This window comes from Aspergillus alliaceus, assembly GCF_009176365.1.
Source record: "Aspergillus alliaceus strain CBS 536.65 unplaced genomic scaffold BDW43scaffold_20, whole genome shotgun sequence".
In the NCBI taxonomy this organism is placed as follows: Eukaryota; Fungi; Ascomycota; class Eurotiomycetes; order Eurotiales; family Aspergillaceae; genus Aspergillus; species Aspergillus alliaceus.
The window spans coordinates 363,053-380,616 of NW_022474703.1; the positions used below are offsets into that span (position 1 = coordinate 363,053).

The 17,564-nt window shown below is 48.4% G+C and overlaps 7 protein-coding genes across 7 annotated transcripts; 5 read left to right on the forward strand and 2 right to left on the reverse strand.

Moving 5' to 3' along the window:
- Window positions 1-442: 442 nt before the first annotated feature.
- Window positions 443-2,050, forward strand: BDW43DRAFT_300089 (flavin-containing monooxygenase; the record flags this gene model as incomplete). Its single annotated transcript, XM_032044839.1, has 1 exon — window positions 443-2,050. The coding sequence occupies one exon, from the start codon at window positions 443-445 to the stop codon at window positions 2,048-2,050; it is 1,608 nt and encodes a 535-aa protein (XP_031900699.1).
- Window positions 2,051-5,216: 3,166 nt separating this feature from the next.
- Window positions 5,217-6,400, reverse strand: BDW43DRAFT_300090 (uncharacterized protein; the record flags this gene model as incomplete). Its single annotated transcript, XM_032044840.1, has 7 exons — window positions 5,217-5,279; window positions 5,322-5,415; window positions 5,453-5,519; window positions 5,560-5,704; window positions 5,758-6,089; window positions 6,162-6,226; window positions 6,378-6,400. 7 exons carry the CDS (start codon window positions 6,398-6,400, stop codon window positions 5,217-5,219), a joined length of 789 nt encoding a protein of 262 aa, XP_031900700.1.
- Window positions 6,401-8,377: 1,977 nt separating this feature from the next.
- Window positions 8,378-8,857, forward strand: BDW43DRAFT_80531 (uncharacterized protein). The gene is made up of 2 exons (XM_032050538.1): window positions 8,378-8,518; window positions 8,571-8,857. The coding sequence occupies exons 1-2, from the start codon at window positions 8,498-8,500 to the stop codon at window positions 8,802-8,804; spliced, it is 255 nt and encodes an 84-aa protein (XP_031900701.1). The 5' UTR covers window positions 8,378-8,497; the 3' UTR covers window positions 8,805-8,857.
- Window positions 8,858-10,772: 1,915 nt separating this feature from the next.
- On the forward strand, window positions 10,773-12,052 carry BDW43DRAFT_300091 (uncharacterized protein; the record flags this gene model as incomplete). Its single annotated transcript, XM_032044841.1, has 4 exons — window positions 10,773-11,195; window positions 11,237-11,387; window positions 11,470-11,560; window positions 11,620-12,052. The coding sequence occupies 4 exons, from the start codon at window positions 10,773-10,775 to the stop codon at window positions 12,050-12,052; spliced, it is 1,098 nt and encodes a 365-aa protein (XP_031900702.1).
- Window positions 11,978-13,156, forward strand: BDW43DRAFT_80542 (uncharacterized protein). Its single transcript, XM_032050539.1, has one exon. It carries the CDS (start codon window positions 12,131-12,133, stop codon window positions 12,992-12,994), a length of 864 nt encoding a protein of 287 aa, XP_031900703.1. The 5' UTR covers window positions 11,978-12,130; the 3' UTR covers window positions 12,995-13,156.
- Window positions 13,157-13,223: 67 nt separating this feature from the next.
- On the reverse strand, window positions 13,224-14,494 carry BDW43DRAFT_310865 (cyclase family protein; the record flags this gene model as incomplete). Its single annotated transcript, XM_032047044.1, has 6 exons — window positions 13,224-13,399; window positions 13,449-13,838; window positions 13,889-13,984; window positions 14,035-14,077; window positions 14,134-14,242; window positions 14,310-14,494. 6 exons carry the CDS (start codon window positions 14,492-14,494, stop codon window positions 13,224-13,226), a joined length of 999 nt encoding a protein of 332 aa, XP_031900704.1.
- Window positions 14,495-15,048: 554 nt separating this feature from the next.
- BDW43DRAFT_319528 (Alpha/Beta hydrolase protein) lies at window positions 15,049-17,207 on the forward strand (the record flags this gene model as incomplete). Its single annotated transcript, XM_032048934.1, has 3 exons — window positions 15,049-15,944; window positions 16,253-16,257; window positions 16,342-17,207. The coding sequence occupies 3 exons, from the start codon at window positions 15,049-15,051 to the stop codon at window positions 17,205-17,207; spliced, it is 1,767 nt and encodes a 588-aa protein (XP_031900705.1).
- Between the last annotated feature and the right edge of the window lie 357 nt (window positions 17,208-17,564).

The window sequence follows — 17,564 nt, forward strand, 5'->3', positions numbered from 1 at the left end:
CGGAAAGACGACAGTCCGAGGTGAATCAACTGTTTCACTCTCGGAGGTTCAATTGATCGCTCTACCGGGATTATCCCTATTTCTATAGAGTACTCTCGGCACTCCTGAAGTTCTTCACCGTTGGGATCACCAGTGGGTCCAGTTCAAGGAGATGTCGATCCCCTGTGAGTGGAGCTCGCCGTCACCTTCCTTTTTCGGTCGGTACTCACTCATTTTTGATATGATACCTTGATGATTCTCGGCTCCCGGATGTTTAACTCCCGTATACTCATCTGTGGATTTTATGCTGACAATATGGAACTCCTGGCATACCCTAGTATTACTTCACATCTACAGTGATAAAAGGCACCCCCTAGTCGTGACGTACAATTTCACAACCAGCCCAATCAATCACTTCATCAAGACTCTTATTCATGACCCCGGCCCCCAATTCCCTATCACGATGACCCAAACAGACCTCAAAGTCGACGCAATCGTTATCGGCGGCGGATTCGGCGGCTGCAATGCCCTCTACCGCCTCCGCCAGATGGGCCTCACCACGAAGCTCCTCGAAGCCGGGAGCGGCTTCGGCGGCGTCTGGCATTGGAACCGCTACCCTGGGGCCCGCGTGGACTCCGAAATGCCATCGTACCAATTCAATATCCCCGCCGTCTGGAAGGACTGGCATTGGAGTGAGCGGTTTCCGGGCGACGAGGAGCTAAGACGGTACTTTGAGCATGTCGACCGCGTACTTGAACTAAGCAAGGATACGCATTTCAACACAATTGTATCAAGGTGTCGATTCGACTCGGCAAGCAGGCAGTGGACCGTCCACACATCAACAGGCCTCAAGGCAACGTGCCAGTATCTCATCGCAGCAACGGGTTCCTCATACAAGAAATACTTTCCCGAATACCCAGGCCTGCATCAATACAAGGGCCAATTAGTCCACTCCGCGGCATATCCTGATGCCCTCGACGTGACCGGGAAGAAAGTCGCTATTGTCGGCAACGGCGCCTCGGGACTTCAGATCGTCCAGGAACTCGCAAAGAAAGACTGCGAATTGACTGTCTTTATTCGAACGCCCTGCTTTGCGATCCCCATGCGACAGCGGAAGATCTCGCCTGAGGAATCTGAGATGATGAAGGGGTATTACGATGCCATTTTCGACCGTTGTTATCAATCGACCACGGGGTTCCCGCATAATATCAAGCTGCAGGCGGCCAATACGGCTACGCCTGAGGAGCGGAAGGCTCTTTTCGATGAACTCTGGAAGCGTGGTGGGTATAGTTTTCTGGTCTCAAATTATTATGACTTCTTACTTAATGACGAGGCGAACTCGATCTTCTACGAGTACTGGGTGAAGCAAGTCCGGGCCCGTATGACAGATCGCAAGAAGATGGACCTTGTCGCGCCATTGAAACAGAAATACTGGATTGGCACGAAGAGGCCCAGTCTGGAGCAAGATTATTATGAGATGATCGATCGGCAGAACGTGGTGCTGCATGATTTGAAACAAGCCCCGATCTTGCAGTTCGACGAGACCGGCTTAGTTACAGTCGAGGGCCATCGCGATCTGGACATTGTTATATTTGCGACGGGGTACGATGCCATCACGGGCAGCTTGCTGGATCTGGGAATCGTAGATCGGAATCAGATCCCTTTGAGTGAGAAATGGAACGATGGGACCGTTACTCGTCTGGGCATAATGATTCCTGATGCGCCGAATCTGTTTCTGGTCTATGGTCCGCAGGCACCCACTTCGCTGGCTAATGGGCCGCCTTTTATTGAGATGGAGGTCGATTGGATCTGCAGGGCGATTGCGAAGATGCGGGATGAAGGATTGGCGTCCGTGGTGCCGACGGGGGATGCGGCACAGGAGTGGAAGGAGGAGGTTCGGAAGGTGAGCGAGAATACACTGTATCCTAAAACGGACTCATGGTATATGGGGAGTAATATTCCCGGGAAGAGACGGGAGCCGCTGGTTTATCTCGGTGGCATGCCGAGGTGGTGGAAGAAGTGCAATGAGGCATTGGATAGTTGGGAGGGGTTTCATACTGAGTCTTTATAGATATCTATACTGCCTCAGCACTTCAACAGATTAACCACAGCTGGTAACGAATTCGGTCAGCGAGTCGCGCATGTAAGCGAGCTGCGCACTACCCGCCATATTAAAAATTAAAATGATCAAAGCATCTTCAATTTATATTTATATGAAAACAATGAGTGGTCCTATTGATTCAGGCAGTTCGTGATTCTATGGCCTTGTTGTATTGCAGCCAGAACAGCAAGGTAGAGCGCGTCTAGGACCTGATTCAGCAGGTAAGGCCCTATCTGCCTGTATAGCTTCAGCTGCATGATTTCTGCGCTCTATTGAGATCCGACCTTCCTGTACTGATATGCCTGCTTTTCATGTGCGGCCCGATATTGCTCAATGTGATGCTTTGATATTGCCGCATCATTTAAAGCTCGTTCAGCACGTTTAATCGACTAATTTAGGCCATTTTTCAGAGGCGAAGTAGGGCTTTAGGTTCGATCTTTAAGCAGCATTTTCAGCGTAGATTCTAATTTTTTCAACTGCGTGATTGTATGAGGCGTTCTAGGTGCTGAGCTGCCATGGCTGCTTGGCCTACACCCTGAAGGTGTAGTAGTATTTAGTTGAACTGTCAACTGAAAAAGCATGCGTTAAGGATTTAGAGAAACCGGGCCAATGGCTCTAAGAGTGTTATATATATTGAATGTTGGCGTAAAGGCCTGCGCGTGTACCTCAACCTAGGCTTCCAATAGAAAATCAACTCTATCAATATCACTATATCCACAGCGCACTTAGGGTTCAATCAAGGCTCCATACGTGCCTTTTAAAGCGCAAAACAAGCAACATCAAACGGTTGAAGCTTATGAGAAGCGTGGGCAGGCATACAGATTGGTATAATACCATTCTGTGAGCAGACCTGATCAAACTGAGGCGTTAGATGACTATTATGGCCATCTAGAACAAGTAGACGATATTTCCCCATAGATCGGTCTGTAGTAGCAGGTATACAATGATTCTACAGCCAGTGTAGGCCAATCTCATTGCTTGTCCAACCATTAGAGCTGGTTTCAATCCCTCCAGTCAGGAAATGTTTTTCAATCCTTAAACCAGGCCTCCATATACACCTACCTTGCCTTTCAAGATAATGCAAGGAGGTAGAACCCATCCTTTGGAACTCATACATTCTATGGAAGTAACCCATTCCCGGTTCCCTGGCTGCACAGAAGATGGCTTGCCCTGTGTGTCATATCTAATAACTACTTTAGCTGTAGCTATTAGACCCATTGCAAACCCCGTTTTATCAAAATTGTAGATATCACTTGAGGCTATACTTTACTACCGAATCACTTTATTTACCTGCTTACACCAAGCACCTAGAGTCTTAGGATCCTCGCTTTAGCACGTTTAGAGCTGAAGCGGCGTATAAAGCGTGTTTTCAACTCAGGCGTACGCTTGGTAAAGTTATATACCCACTTTTCTCCTGCAGTAATGGTAGAAGTAGTATCTTGATGGGAAAGCAAGATACTGGCCATTTCTCGTACGTATGCAGGTCGAGGAGGTGCTCCACGCTTATCTAGCGATATAATCCACTGGTTAAGCGATTTCGCTTCACCAGTAGCCAATTTATAGCCATTCGTTCGAGTATTGCTTCTCAAAGAAGCTCCTTTTAAGCGATCACATAGTGTAGCGAGAGGGACATTAAAAACCCCAGCTTCCTTTCTAAGGCTGCTAATTTCGTGATTTTTTATGGCTGATATAGCCAGTAGGATCCTGCCTTCCTGCTCAACGCGTGGTTTTGACGATTTCGGCATTTTTGGTGGCGTAGCTGATGTTCGAATCACCGAAGAAATTGAGGCGCGTTGAAAACGCGTGGGGCGCGCGCATCGCGTACGGTACATGCGTGACTTGCTTACCGAATACGTTATATGCAACCTGGACATAGTCTACTTGTCTATACACGTCTTATATTTCCCCCCGAAGACAAATGGAATATAATAGGCCAGAAGAAAAGAGACCACGTTAACATATGCACTTGATTATAGCATCGTATCCAATCAGGCCCAATAAAAAAAGTGAACTCCTTAACCCCGTCACTCTCCAACCCCCAAAACACTCCCTCTATCCCGCCCTACTTCGAACCATTCTAACCCCAATCCCCAAGCACAAGCGATCCCACCACAACATCAACTATGCAAAACCCTCTTACTCCCAAAATACTCATCCACAACCTCCACCGCCGTATCCAAAATACTCGTTGTAGTATTCACAGCCGACTGCAAAAGTACCGGATCTGCCCGTCTATGGTGGTATTTGTCCTGTCCAGTGCGGTAAGGACTCGGTTCCCCAAGGGGCCTGCGCGACGGAGCAGCTAGGGCTAATGCACCACCGAGGAGGATATAAAGCAACGAAGTCTTCATAGTAGGTATGAATAGGTATTCTGTGGCGCTTTTGTTAGCTATTGATACATGAACGTAGCGGTAGTGGGGTTATGGGTAGTCGAACATGGAAAATATATTGGATGAGTTGGGGTTGGAGTTTGGGGTTAATACGGAGGACGGGACGGGAGAAAATAAGAGCTTTTTGTTAATGCTGGTGAGGATCTGGTGGCATTCTTGGGGACATTCTTCGGCTATACTGGGTTTTGATATTTTAGAAGGGTTTAGAGGGGAGGTCCAATCATTTGGCGGGGGTCTATCGTTTGCATTCCAATGTTGGGGGAGGTGAGCCTGGATCGTGTTGTGTGTCTCGAGGTGAAGCTGAGGTAGGGTTGAGTTTGGGGTTTGAGGTCAGAACCCACTCTAGATTTTAGATATAAAAGAAGTTGTCTGCTAGGCTTCTTCGAAGGTCCGTAAGTGAAATCAAGGCCAAGCTTCAGTATCTTCTGATGCCTGTCGCGTTCAGTGACACGGTGAGTGCTAGGAATTGATGGTCAGGAACCCGTCAACCTGCTGTCGAATAAAGTACTCCCACAGATAGAGGCTTTGTGTTGATCTCGCGCAAATAGGAAGGGTAGATGTTATTATCATGTTCGCTGGCCAGGATTTTTTTTTTTAAAAGAAAAGAAATACGGAATAGGCCCATTCGTTGTCATAATCAATGCCTATGGCCGGTAGCAGGCGTGCTAGATAGCGCACAACACTCTGGAGCTGGATATCGGGGCTAAATCTCTTCGGCGCAACGAGGCAACTGCCTTTCCCGCTTATTATCTAGCATCAAATGGCCACAACTTGTCCGCTTTTACTACTGTGCGATCCTCACCACGAGACTCAGATTCTCTGGCCGTTTATATCCATTTACCATACGCCACGCGATGAGCGTCTTTCGCAGCGTTCCATACATCATTCGGAACCCACCCATCAGAATTCGTCTGGAGAGGGCTTCTAAGCCATAGTTTTGAGTCTCTGGAGAGGCTCAAAGTCGTCATAGTCTCGAACGTACTCCTTCAGCTTTTCTTCAGTTGGTGAATATGGGTACGAGCCCTGCAGTCCCAGTTCTGTCCAGCGGGCTGAAAGTTCGATTTAAACCTTGGCGGACGGCCGTGGCACTGTCTCTCCACGTCGTATGGCAATGGTGGAAGAGTCGAAACAAAGTCGGATCGAGTAACCTTGCGGGCCGTAGTTTGGGAACAAGGCCATTCATGCACACATCGTATGTCTGGTAGCAGATCGATGCATCTTTTCGCCCTTGTTCCTTGAGTTGGTCTTCTCGAATGGGTTTTCCTCTGGCTCCTCAGGAAGTCCAACAAAATCAGGAGTCTCGTTGGCGTAAATAAATGTAGGCTCAATGCTTGCTGATCGCCAATCAAGCAAGCCTGTAATGATGCTTGGTTCCTCCGTCGAGACGTAGATGTTCCTCTTGTTAACATCGGGGTGAAGCAGAGCCGGAGTAGCTGCATCCTGAATGCGCGTGTCCTGAGCTAACTTTTCCATCACTTTTTGTCTGATATTTAAAAGACGAATGTGGCTTTGAGTAGATCCTTGATGAGGGAGAAGCTCGCGATTGACAGAATCTTCCTTCGGTAAACGCGAGAAACCGGTTTCTACAAGGCCTAGGCAATAGCTTGTGAGGTTTTCACCTAATCGTAAGCCCGTCGCATTAGAACCGACGTTACAAAAGGGGACAGAGAAAAGGCGAAACTAGCATGGACTACAAATAGGACTCGGACCGCTGTCGATATCAAGTCCCCCCGGAGTTCGGTTCCAGGAAACTGGGCTGGCAATGTGGACTAGCACAGAGCCCTTTTCGAAGGGAATCTTCAAGTGCGAGTCTAGCGGTCCACCTGAGAAGTATAGACTGTAATAAGCGGGGAAGTCCAAAGATGCAATCTTTTTAATGGCCGTTGAAAGCGTATCGGTGTATGTACAGCATGTGTTGCTCCGAGTCCATTTTGGGCCACATTTTGTTGCGACGAAACACCCGCGACATGCTCGTGGATGATTTATTCTGTGCAGATTGGATTTGAGGAATCATCGCTCCAATCTAAAACTTCTAGTATCGGAAGCGAGATCTTAGATTGTACGGTCTAAGAAACATTCAGTTAATATTTCAGCTATGTATATAGATCAGCCTTACAGTATGTCATCGTGGTGACTTCGGAGTTCGTTGTTAATCGCCACGGACTAGTAATACTGGTCAGGAGCCTTGCTAGGTTTGTTTCTCATGTCGGACAGTTTTCGCTGGAAGGAAAGGGACTCGAATGTTTGGTGAAACTCCCAACCGCCGCCAGAGTGGGAGCATACTGAATTAATAGAATGTATTGGAAGTGATTTCCAGGTGAAGAAGACGGTAATGATATACGGATGGATATAAGGGCTGTTATTGCCGCCCACACCAACCGCCCTGTAGGGCATTCGGAATTCCTTGATCTCAGCAACCTCCTGGAACATCCACGGTATCTGGCCAAGTCGTGCCAAGAGCTAGATGAGGAGGTAGAAATCATATGTACCAACGAAATATCCACTGAAATACCCCACCGAGGTCGAGCCAGGGGGTTAGTTTCATCACAATGAGCCAGAAGATGTGCTACTACAAGATGCTCTTCGCCCTACATCAGCCCTACTTCCGGTCGACCCAATGGCAGCAAGCTTCTAGACAAAAAGCATCAAACGCCTGTCAAAGGTTACATCGACAGAAGGGCGAGAAGACAAGAAAGAAAAGAAGGTTCTATGCGAATTCCTCGCGGAGAGCTGGCGGTTACGGCGGCTTTACCCCAGTCAATCAACGTTAACCCTTTGGGATTGGGGGATGAGGCAAAGCGCCAAGACGGTTGGATGTGATGCTGGTTAGCCTACGGTTTCCGGTACCTTTCGCTTTTCCCTTTTTAGGGGCCCCTGCATTCTTATCTGCATATCGTCGTTCATGTTTTGCTTTTCTTAAGGTGCAGGAGTACTTATTTGGTACAAGTTTCTCGTAAAATTTGGCTGTCAGAAATGTTGGGTTGTACTTTTTGTATCAAAAGTACCATCTGTCTCGGCATGAAAATACAGAGAGCATGGTTTCTTTGTATGCAAAGAAAGTGGTCTAGGTCTATGTATCCCTTGCTCAGGTAAAAAGTAAGACAAATTTAGGGCTAATATTTTGTAACCTAGCAGACAACAAACCAGATGGTTCGTCCACGTAAGTAGACTCTTTCTATCTGATCACTAGAATATCAACTGTCCCACAGCGGTTCACTTTCCTAGATGCTGTGTGTAGCCTCACTTTTCTAAGCAAAAACATCAAAATTTGCCACTTGACCCTACCAGCCCCCTCTTCCTGCATGTTTTTTTTTTTTTTTTTTTTTTGCTTTTTGCTTTTTGTTGCTTCCTCCTGTGAAGGGTTTGCCCCTGGGTGGTTCACAAGGCCATTCACCTAGGTTAGAAAGACCCACTATGACCAATTCCAGCCCGTGTCGATTCCCCAGGGGCGATATATATAGTAACGTAACTGGCCATTGGGGCCTTACTATGATCACCTGCGACAACATCTCAAAGGCTAACCGGAGACAAAAGCAGTGGAATACACTTTATAATAAACCCCAATCCAATTTGCACTTTGGACTATTATAATATGCATGCACAGAACTTTCGTTGGTACTACATGAGAGATTGCACACAACATCGTCAAAGTCTGAAGAGGGTAAGATCCCGAAATTTCTCCGGTTCTCGAGTTCTAGAGTCCTTGAAGTGACACAGCAGGCATTCGTTTGCACAACCGCATTGGTGTGCCAACATGCACAGCAGGTTACAACAGCTTGCATTTGACCCTGATGTAGCATAGGATGAAAGTTTCTGGTATCTTTTTCTAATGCAGTACGAATTTAGGTTGCTCCCGTCGCCTTTGGGCAGTCACCATGCAATGCATCAACACAGGGCAGCTGTTGTGGATTTATATCTAGGTCGTAGATCGCATCTTTTCTTCCTGCAGATTGATTTATCCAGAAATTAGGGCAGCTCATCTTTGGCAGTACACATCACATACTTGCAAACCATACTTCTGAATAAGATGAATCCAGCTCAAAAAGAGGTGAGACAGCACGGATATACGAGTGCCACCACCATGTATTAACGCTATTAAGATGAATACGAAGCAGACAACATCTCTAGCTACCAGTTCAACAGAGAGCTCCCTGATCGATAGTTCAACGGATCTTCCCTTGCTCCTCGATATGCACAGACGAAACCAAGAGGTCAAAGCTCTGCTTACAGATTACAACTCAACATTACAACGGTGCATTACAAAACTTGATAAAGGCCTTTCCGGAAAGAACATCACACGTCCGGATAAGAATCTACCCAGGAGTTCGAGCTGAAGAACCCCATGCTATTGCCTACCCTAACCCTGGAGGCAACTACTGTTCAAGATGCATTCTCCCATGATTGACGATCCTGCTTCTATGTGGAGGTCGGAATTATAGTCAAATCGCTGAGTCGCCCAACCTATCATCGAGTGTAACATCAACACCAAAATGGTATAGGGGATTTAGAATGGGCAGTAAACTAGTTACACAGGAAGTCCAATCTTTTCCGGACGTGGATATTTCGCATTTTCTTGAGTAGCAGTCCATGCCGAATGAACGAAGAGAAGAGCCTGATTCGACAGCAGACACCTTTCGCAGACAGATTGGCATTTTCTTTCTTTCTTTCTTTTTTCTTTTTTTTTTTTCGTGTTTTTTTCTGCTAGCCATCGGTTCAATCCTAAGTGCAAGTTCTCATACGCGTAATTCCTCTCGTTTTCCCATCCCATAAACACAGGCAAGTAGAAATTGCTCGCAGTCTTTGCGTATACAGAGTTTCTGTAGCTGCACCTTCGAAGTCAAGTTCAGATTCCGAAATGACATCACGTGGAACAAAGAGATAATAGATGTATATCGAAATTACTTTCTATCTTAAATAGTTTCGATTCACAGGAATGGCAAATTAGAAAATCTAATAAAACTCTAGTTGCTGCCAGGATCGGGACAGAATTTATCAAAAAATTATGTCCAGTCAATCAACTACACTTACATCCTATCCAACAGTATAATATACCAATTATAAGAAATACTAGTTATGGATTTAATTAGTCACTATGTCTGATTCGACCCTTTAAGTATAACGTATTAGTATAGCAAGCACGTGAGGGTGTTTTTATACGTGACGATTCGATATACTTTGGCCGGCAGTGAAACGTTATCCCTCTCGACTACATTTTATCGCTTATGGATCTCCACTTCTTTAGTTTCGACGCATACATTGAGTGTGCTTACGTAGGGCCAAAAAGACGACAGTCTACTAAACCGCTCGTCTCAATTTGAATCGCGGAAGTTGTCTGAAAGCCAAAAATTCTAGTCCAGACATTGCCTTAAGATGGTGAGATGCGATTAGACAAGTCCTCACTCTCAGAAATTTCGAGCTCACCGCCATGCTTGTGTCTATCTTCAGGGGTCATTCGAAAGATATACCCCACATAGAGTCGAGATCCTCAGTCTCAACCGACAGCGCTGCCTAACGCAACCGGTGAATCTCCAGCGTGGAATTACTGCAGCTCGTCCAGAGTGGTGGATGTGAACTCTGCCTTGCCTTCCGTATGTTCCAGTATGCCGAGACTGGTGAATACTTGCTTTCTCCTCTTTCCCGCCGGATTGTCATCCGAACTGGGAGAACTTTGGTGCACTGTCAAAGGCCAGGGTTGGCAATGGGCAGGCTTTACCTGACGACGAATAGGGAAGACTAGAGGGTGCTATTGACCAAATGATTGGACGGGATGTCAGTGCTAGGTGTGTGGTGTGCTGTTCAGCAAGCAGGGAGGAATGTCAGGGCTACGCTCCTTATGCCGTTAAGAACTTAGCACAGCCTTGTTCATCACCTGCATTATCGGTGTTGCCCAAGCTGACCATCCTTTCTGCTATGGTGGGGGTGAGAAATCAAGCAGGGGAGGACAAGGCTGAGATTTCCCGACCAATCCAAGCAAGACCCTCGAAGCCCGGAGAGACGCTATTTGTCTCAGTACTCTCCACTAGACGAAGGGTTGCACACGACTAATTTACTCAAAGTGGAAAGAGCTGCATCTGCCCCTGTAACCTGGATGCACTAGGGCTGGTTGTTCTACAAGGCTGCGCGCTCAGCGCTGTAGCCACTTCCCTCACTCCTTTATATTTAGCCACCTAATATCATCGAGCCACGGAATTGCTCATAAAGGGGGTTGAGCGCCCCAGGTAGAATGAAACACTCAAAGAACAATCCGCATCGCCGCGTCGCGGACATTTGACAACCCTCCTGCTTAAGATTCGTACGAAATAATGACAAAGCCGCCCTCTCCCGGGATTCATGACTTCACGGTTGCTTGGATTCCTGCTTTATTGATCGAGTACATCGCAGCCCGACAAGCACTGGACGAGATATATGGGGATGACACTGGACTGCTACGAGCCAAAGATGACCATAACGAGTACACTCGGGGGTGTGTCGGGGACCATCTTGTCGTCCTTATGTGTCTACCCACGGAGTCGGTGGGCTTGGTGTCAGCCTCCACGGTCTTTACGAGCATGCGAAGCACCTTCCCTTATATCCGATTTGCGCTGATGGTCAGAATCGCTGGAGGCTCTGCGCGCTTTGATAATGACATTCGGCTGGATGACGTAGTCCTTGGGACGCAGGTTGTGCCTTACAGGTTTGGCAAAACAACACCGCAGGGCTTTCAACGCACTGGCCATATATCCTTCGTCCGCCTGAGATCCTACTTTGTCGTGTGAATGGAATCAAGTATCGCGCCCTTACTGGCTGGAGCCTGGAAAGCGCCATGGAGCAAAATTGCTCACAATTGCCTAGGAAATTTCAAGCGATGTTTGCACACCCGGATGACAGGTTTGATCGTTTATACAGACCGGGGTACCTGCATGAGGACGCCTGTGACTGTTACCCCAACGCCTCGGCCTTCGGCATCTCTGGTTACTCGTCAGCCTCGAGGAAAGGGGGCGCGTGTCATGGTCCATTCAGGCCCGATAGCTTCAGGAGATCAAGTCATCAAGGATGTGCAGACCCGCGATGATTTGGCAAAAAAGCTGGATGCGCTTTGCTTTGACATGGAGTCTGCGGGTCCGACCAATATGGGCGTCCTAGTGATCCGAGGAATTTGCGATTATACAGACTCTCACAAAACAACCAATGGCACGGCTACGCTACAATGACTGCTGCAATGACCGCTACAGTCCGTGCCACGGAGTTCTTGAAGACGATCCCCATTGCCGATGTATCTAAAAGCGGGCTGAAGATCACCGAGGAGGAGCTACAGAGATTCGTGGAGGCTGCTGTTAGTAAGGTCAAGGGAGATCTTGTCGGCTCTATTACCATGGCGGATCAACAAGCAGCCATATCGAAAATCAATGATACCTTGGTAGACGTCGATCAGCGATTCTTGCTCCTGGATCAGCTTGCAGTTTCAGTCAAGTGCTCCATGAGTGACACCACCATCACAGCGGGTCGATTAAAGAAGCTTGAGCTGGCGCGCAGCGAGCTCCAAGCCGCACTTGAACATCTCGCGGAGAGTGTTCTCCGACAAAAGGATGAGAGCTCGCCCTAGGAGACAAAACAAGCATGGAGTAAATTGCATCAGACTGTGACAGCTCGGTCTGAAAAGATTCAGAGGGGAGCTGATTTTATGGGTGAGACCCTAACTTTGACATCGGAGGCTCTAAATGATATTGGAGCAGTGACTGGCAATATCGATGTTCGTATTGCTGGGACGCTCACGAATAAAATAGGTGCCATCAGCGGACTTGTGGGTAAGACCATCAACAAGAGTAACCAGGAACAAGAAAAAACAAAGCAGGCTACTCCAGATACCGAAAGGATACCCGTGAGTCAGCCTTTTCCATATCTGTCAGTCAGTGGAGGAAAAAGGAGACTGGGTAATGCCTTCTCGACTGGCCGCCGGTATGTTGAAGGTTACGTTGGCAAAATTAAATCCCCAAGTACAAGCAGCAAGAAACAGTCCGACCAAGGGAGTGAAGCCATTGATCTGGAAGTCAGAAGCATAAGTACAGCTACCACCGATGACCTGATGATCTGTCAAGGAGGAACACCTGGGTCCAGCGACATGGCCACTGAATACTCACGCGAGGCTTTGACAGAGACATGGGTGCGCAGTGAGGCCGTTATACTCAGTCCAGTATCGACAATATCGGACATACAAGAAGCAAGAAGCAGCCTCAGTTCTACGGAAGATTCTAACAGGCGTCCGCCTCCGCCGCCTCCTCCTAAAACGAGATGGCAGTCCACTACTGAATTCTCCTTGCCACCGCATGTGGGAATTGGCACTCCACAAAGCAGTAGTGGAGAGAGGTGGAATGCTATAATAACAGTTAATGCCTCACAGATCAGCTATAGAGCTCAAGCACCGGCAGTCCCGAGACGAAATGGAAATATCCGGCAGATTGCCAGTACTTTCGAAAAGAACGGTTCTCTCAGTCACATTGGCCGAGGCCGACCTTTGCCTATTACTCCTTCTAAAGAGAGGTCTTAGTACTGACTTCGACTCAACTATGCGGAAAAAACTTATTATGTTTTGGTATTCTTCTTCTTATACATTTACACACTTTTAGCGTATTAAAAGAACTGCTTACTCTACATTTTATACCATGAAAATCCCCCAGCGCATTCAGATAGAAGGACGACCTATACAAGGAGAGGCACAAGTCCAAACGCAATCTCGACCGAGTCAAGCTCGATACTAACTCTCCTAAAAGTATTACTCACAGAATAGCCAGAGCATTTGGCGGACTACCCACAGCACCGGGAACATTCAACGGCACCGAGGTCAAGAAAAAGCTATACCTCCCGGCCCTCTTACACTCCTCCCCGAGAGCCTTGAGATCCCACAGCTCTCCAAGTGGCATCCCAAGCAGACCAAGGCACCACTGATGCAGCACTACCTAAGTTAGCTACTAGCCACAACCAATACACAATAGTTAACTCACCAAGCTCAGTCGGCGACCCTTCCACCCCATCAATAATAGGCGGGATAGCCTCAACAGCTAGATTGTCGGTAGCAACGGCGGCGAACTGTCGATTCCATAGCCATCGCGCCACATCCTTGCTTCCTTCGAGTCCGCAAGCCTGGTGTGTGCTCATCGCGGCTACTTGTTCTTCTCCGTTCATTGGTCCCAGCGCCTCTGTGAATCCGAAGCGGATTATAAGAATATCGCCTTTGTGGAAGGTGGTGCCTTGGTAGGATGCCACTGCCTCGATATCTGCGGTGCTCATTCGGAATGCTGAGAAGGGGGAATATTCAATTCCTTTCGCGGCGGCATAGGTTTTGAAATCGATTAAGACGCCTCGACCGGTGAGACCGCCGCGGGTGTGCCAGTCTGCTTTGGCTTAGTGTGTGGTTTGGTTATGGGGAGAGATTGTAGTTTACGGTTTAGGGTGGGAAGCGTGTCATTTCTTTCGAGGGCCTCAACTGTTGGTTTGCTGCCGTTATACGATAGACCGGAGGGGAGGTGCTGGAAGTGACCTTTTCCTTTTAGTGGAGTATTGCAGTGATAAATGGGGGAAAGGACTTACAAAGGCTGTCCCACTGGCTGCTGGATTGGGTATTGAATTCTACCTGTAGATTGTCAGGAGATACGTCGTATATAGAAGGTATTTAGAAAGATATCACACCTCATCGTCAAATGCAAAAGTTTTCCCGGCTGGGTCGTCCAATTTCTTCACACTGTGAGCAAGTCGCTTGCGAAAAAATCCTTGAATTTTTATGCCCCCGAGCGGCCAGCTGAATTGCCTTAGTCAGTTTTTGTGCTTTTTTATTACATATTGCATGGAAGGATGATACAACGTACTTCAGCGAGATGGAGATACCGTCGCGGATCTGTGCGGCAGCCGACTTCACGATGTCAGGGGTGATGAAATTGAGTGTTCCGTAGAGGTCTTTCTGGCCATCTCTATCGAAGATTCCCCAGGAACACCTGCTATCAGGATATCCTGGGACTGGGGGAAGATCGTCAAAGGATGGGATAGTGGACATGATCAAATTTGGTGTTGACCTGGATCATGTTGATGGACAGATGGCGATGGCGATGATGATGTTTAGGGTTGCCTTGATCAGTTTAATCCCAGACCCCTCATTATTCTCTATCCACTACATCTCTACCATAATTCCACACAGCCCTTCGATACTCCAACAGTTCGGCTATATTCACCTCGCCGTCAACTTCCTAAAAGGTTGAAAGATCCACATTACTCCCCACATTCAATCGTGCTCCACTGTGGATCCCACCTGGAGTACCAGGCTATCAGCACTTAGCCTTAGCTTGCCGCGTACTACGCGAGGTATAGGAGCGCCAATAACTTGTGCAACCTGTGGACAAAACTGTTTAGGCTGGAACTTGTTTCCTGTGAAGAAACAATAAAGCGGAAATGGGCCAGCGAAGCCCCGCTGACGCGGAATGTACAGAGAGGGGAGGGTAGCACAAATAACATTTCATTTTCCCAATGCCGAACCTCTCACTCCAAACACCACATATTATTCCTATGTTACATTTTGCACGACACTCAATTAGAGAGGAGAAACAGTAAAAGATGCCTCTTCAACTCGATCCCGAATTTGCCGAAGTCGCGGGTCCTCTGCTGCAGCAACTAGCAAAGATCAAAAAACCGGCTCCCCATGATATTGCTGCCAGACGGCACTGGTCGGTAGCTGTTGCAAAAGGATTCCAAAAGAATCCTTTGCCAGATGGCCTGGAGTACCTTGTATATCATGTCCCTACCCCTACGGGCGATCATCAAATCGCCATCCACCACTATCGCAAGACACCAGCTCGTTCAGAGGCAGGCCAGGACCACAAAGACTCGGCTGTCATCCATCTCCATGGCGGAGGCTTCTTTTCATTATCACCCGTACATTTCGAAAAGTTACTGGTTTGGTACGTTTCCGACTCCGGGGTCCAGATGCTGAGTGTCGACTATCGACTAGCCCCGGAACACCCCTATCCGATTCCCATAGAAGACAGCTGGACCGCTCTGCAGTGGGTATATGCCAATGCGGAGACGCTTTTTATTGATACCAGCCGCATCGGGATCATGGGTGAGAGTGCTGGTGGAGGACTAGCGGCTGGTCTCGCTTTAATAGCCCGGGACCGAGGCCTCTCCCCCCCCTTGGCTAAGCAGATTCTTGTGTATCCTATGCTTGACGATCGGCTGGCCAAGCATCATGGAGATGAACTGGCCTTCGCGTTCTGGACATTCGATGATAATATTACCGGTTGGACTGCTTACTTGGGGGAGGATGTGCAGACGGACCGTGTATCGCAGTATGCGGCGCCGGCGAGAGCGGAATCTGTAGAAGGTTTGCCGCCTACGTATATAGATTGTGGACAGTTGGATATCTTTGTACAGGAGGATATGGAGTACGCGCTCCGGTTTGTGAAGGCGGGAATTCCGCTGGAGTTTCATGTGTATCCTGGCGTACCGCATGGGTTTGAGGGGCTGGCGCCAGCGACTAGCTATGCGCAGAGGGCGATGGACAATCGCTGCAGAGCGATGAGGGAGATATGAGAAAAAGAAACATAGATAGAAGCTACGTGTAGGGGTGTGGAGGCTAGTTTCCGGTTACGGGACCAAGTGGATTCTCGTCTACTGCAGATATCTGAATATCCTTGACACATGAAAACGGACCATCTTTTTTAGCGAACCCCTTTAGCCGAGCTCTCACGCGTATCGGATACGAGGATACTGAGTGGGCCATGTGTATAGCATTGGCACAAGTACCTGACGTAAGTACTAGACATGGTTCTCCTCCGCGGGACTCCTCACTCTTCTTCTGCCCCAATTATCACGCAACGACTATGACGGCCATTTCACCACCAACTAAAGAAGCTCTCTCGGAGAGTGTTGCCAACAAAGTTGCTATTGTCACCGGCGCTGCCCGTGGCATCGGATTCGCAGCGGCCAGTCTTCTAGCTCACCATGGTGCTCGCGTAGTCCTTGTTGATTTGCAAGAGGACGCTCTAAAGAGCGCAGTCGAAACCATCGGCACGCAAGCCATATACAAGAGCTGCGATGTCAGCGACTGGGCTCAACAGACAGCCTTATTCCAATGGGTCGTAGACACCACGGGGCCCATCGACCTCGTCGTGTGCAACGCAGCCATTAACCCGGAAATTGCACTTCTCCAAACCCAAGACCCCGAACGAAAAGCTCAGCTGAATTGCCAGACGAGCCATAACTATCTAGCAGACGAAACAAAAGACGGAGAGCTCCAACAGCCCTCCACACAGCTTTTTGACGTCAACATCAATTCAGTCGTATTTGGTCTAAAATTAGCCATCCACCACATGAAGCAGGGATCGGGCGGACGCATCGTCGTCGTCGGCTCCGCCGGTTCATACATCCCTGTGCCTTCGCAGCCGCTCTATACCGCCAGCAAACACGCGGTCCTGGGCCTCGTCCGCAGCACCGCTCTAATCGAGGAGGTTATCCGAGCCAATATCGTCATTTCTTGGATCGCGCCTTGGCTGACGCTGACTTCCATGGTGAAAGGCTTGGAAGCCACGACCCAGCCGCATACGCTTAAGAGTTCGCCGGAGGATGTTGCGTGGGCCATTGCAGCGGCAGTGGCGTCTCCAGGTAGCTGGGCCAACGCCAAGGGATTTTGGGTGCAGGGTCAGACGATCACTGAGGTCGAGGATGCGTACTGGGAGGTCGGCAAGCGCTTGATTCGAGCTGAGAATCGGTTTTAATTGGAAACAAGGCTAGGGGGTCGGATGCTTAATGCATGGGTGACGAGTGCACATACCGCTATGAACCTTCTAGATTGCAATCAGAAATCATATGATCTCATAGAACATATTCGGTCCTCATTATTGAGCCTAAGAAGGTTGGCCTAAGCTCACCTTATACGACTGTCAATCTCACCTTATCAGATCCCCTTGCATGGCTCATCTTTCCCTTTTCGTCGCAGAGCCTAGGCAAAGACATTCTGGGAGGGATATTCCACAGCCAGCCAAGACAATCTTATGATTACGGACATCAGGCCAAGACATTCCTACCTGCTCAATCGTCGGTGTATACGTAGGCCATCGCGTTAAGCCAAGAAG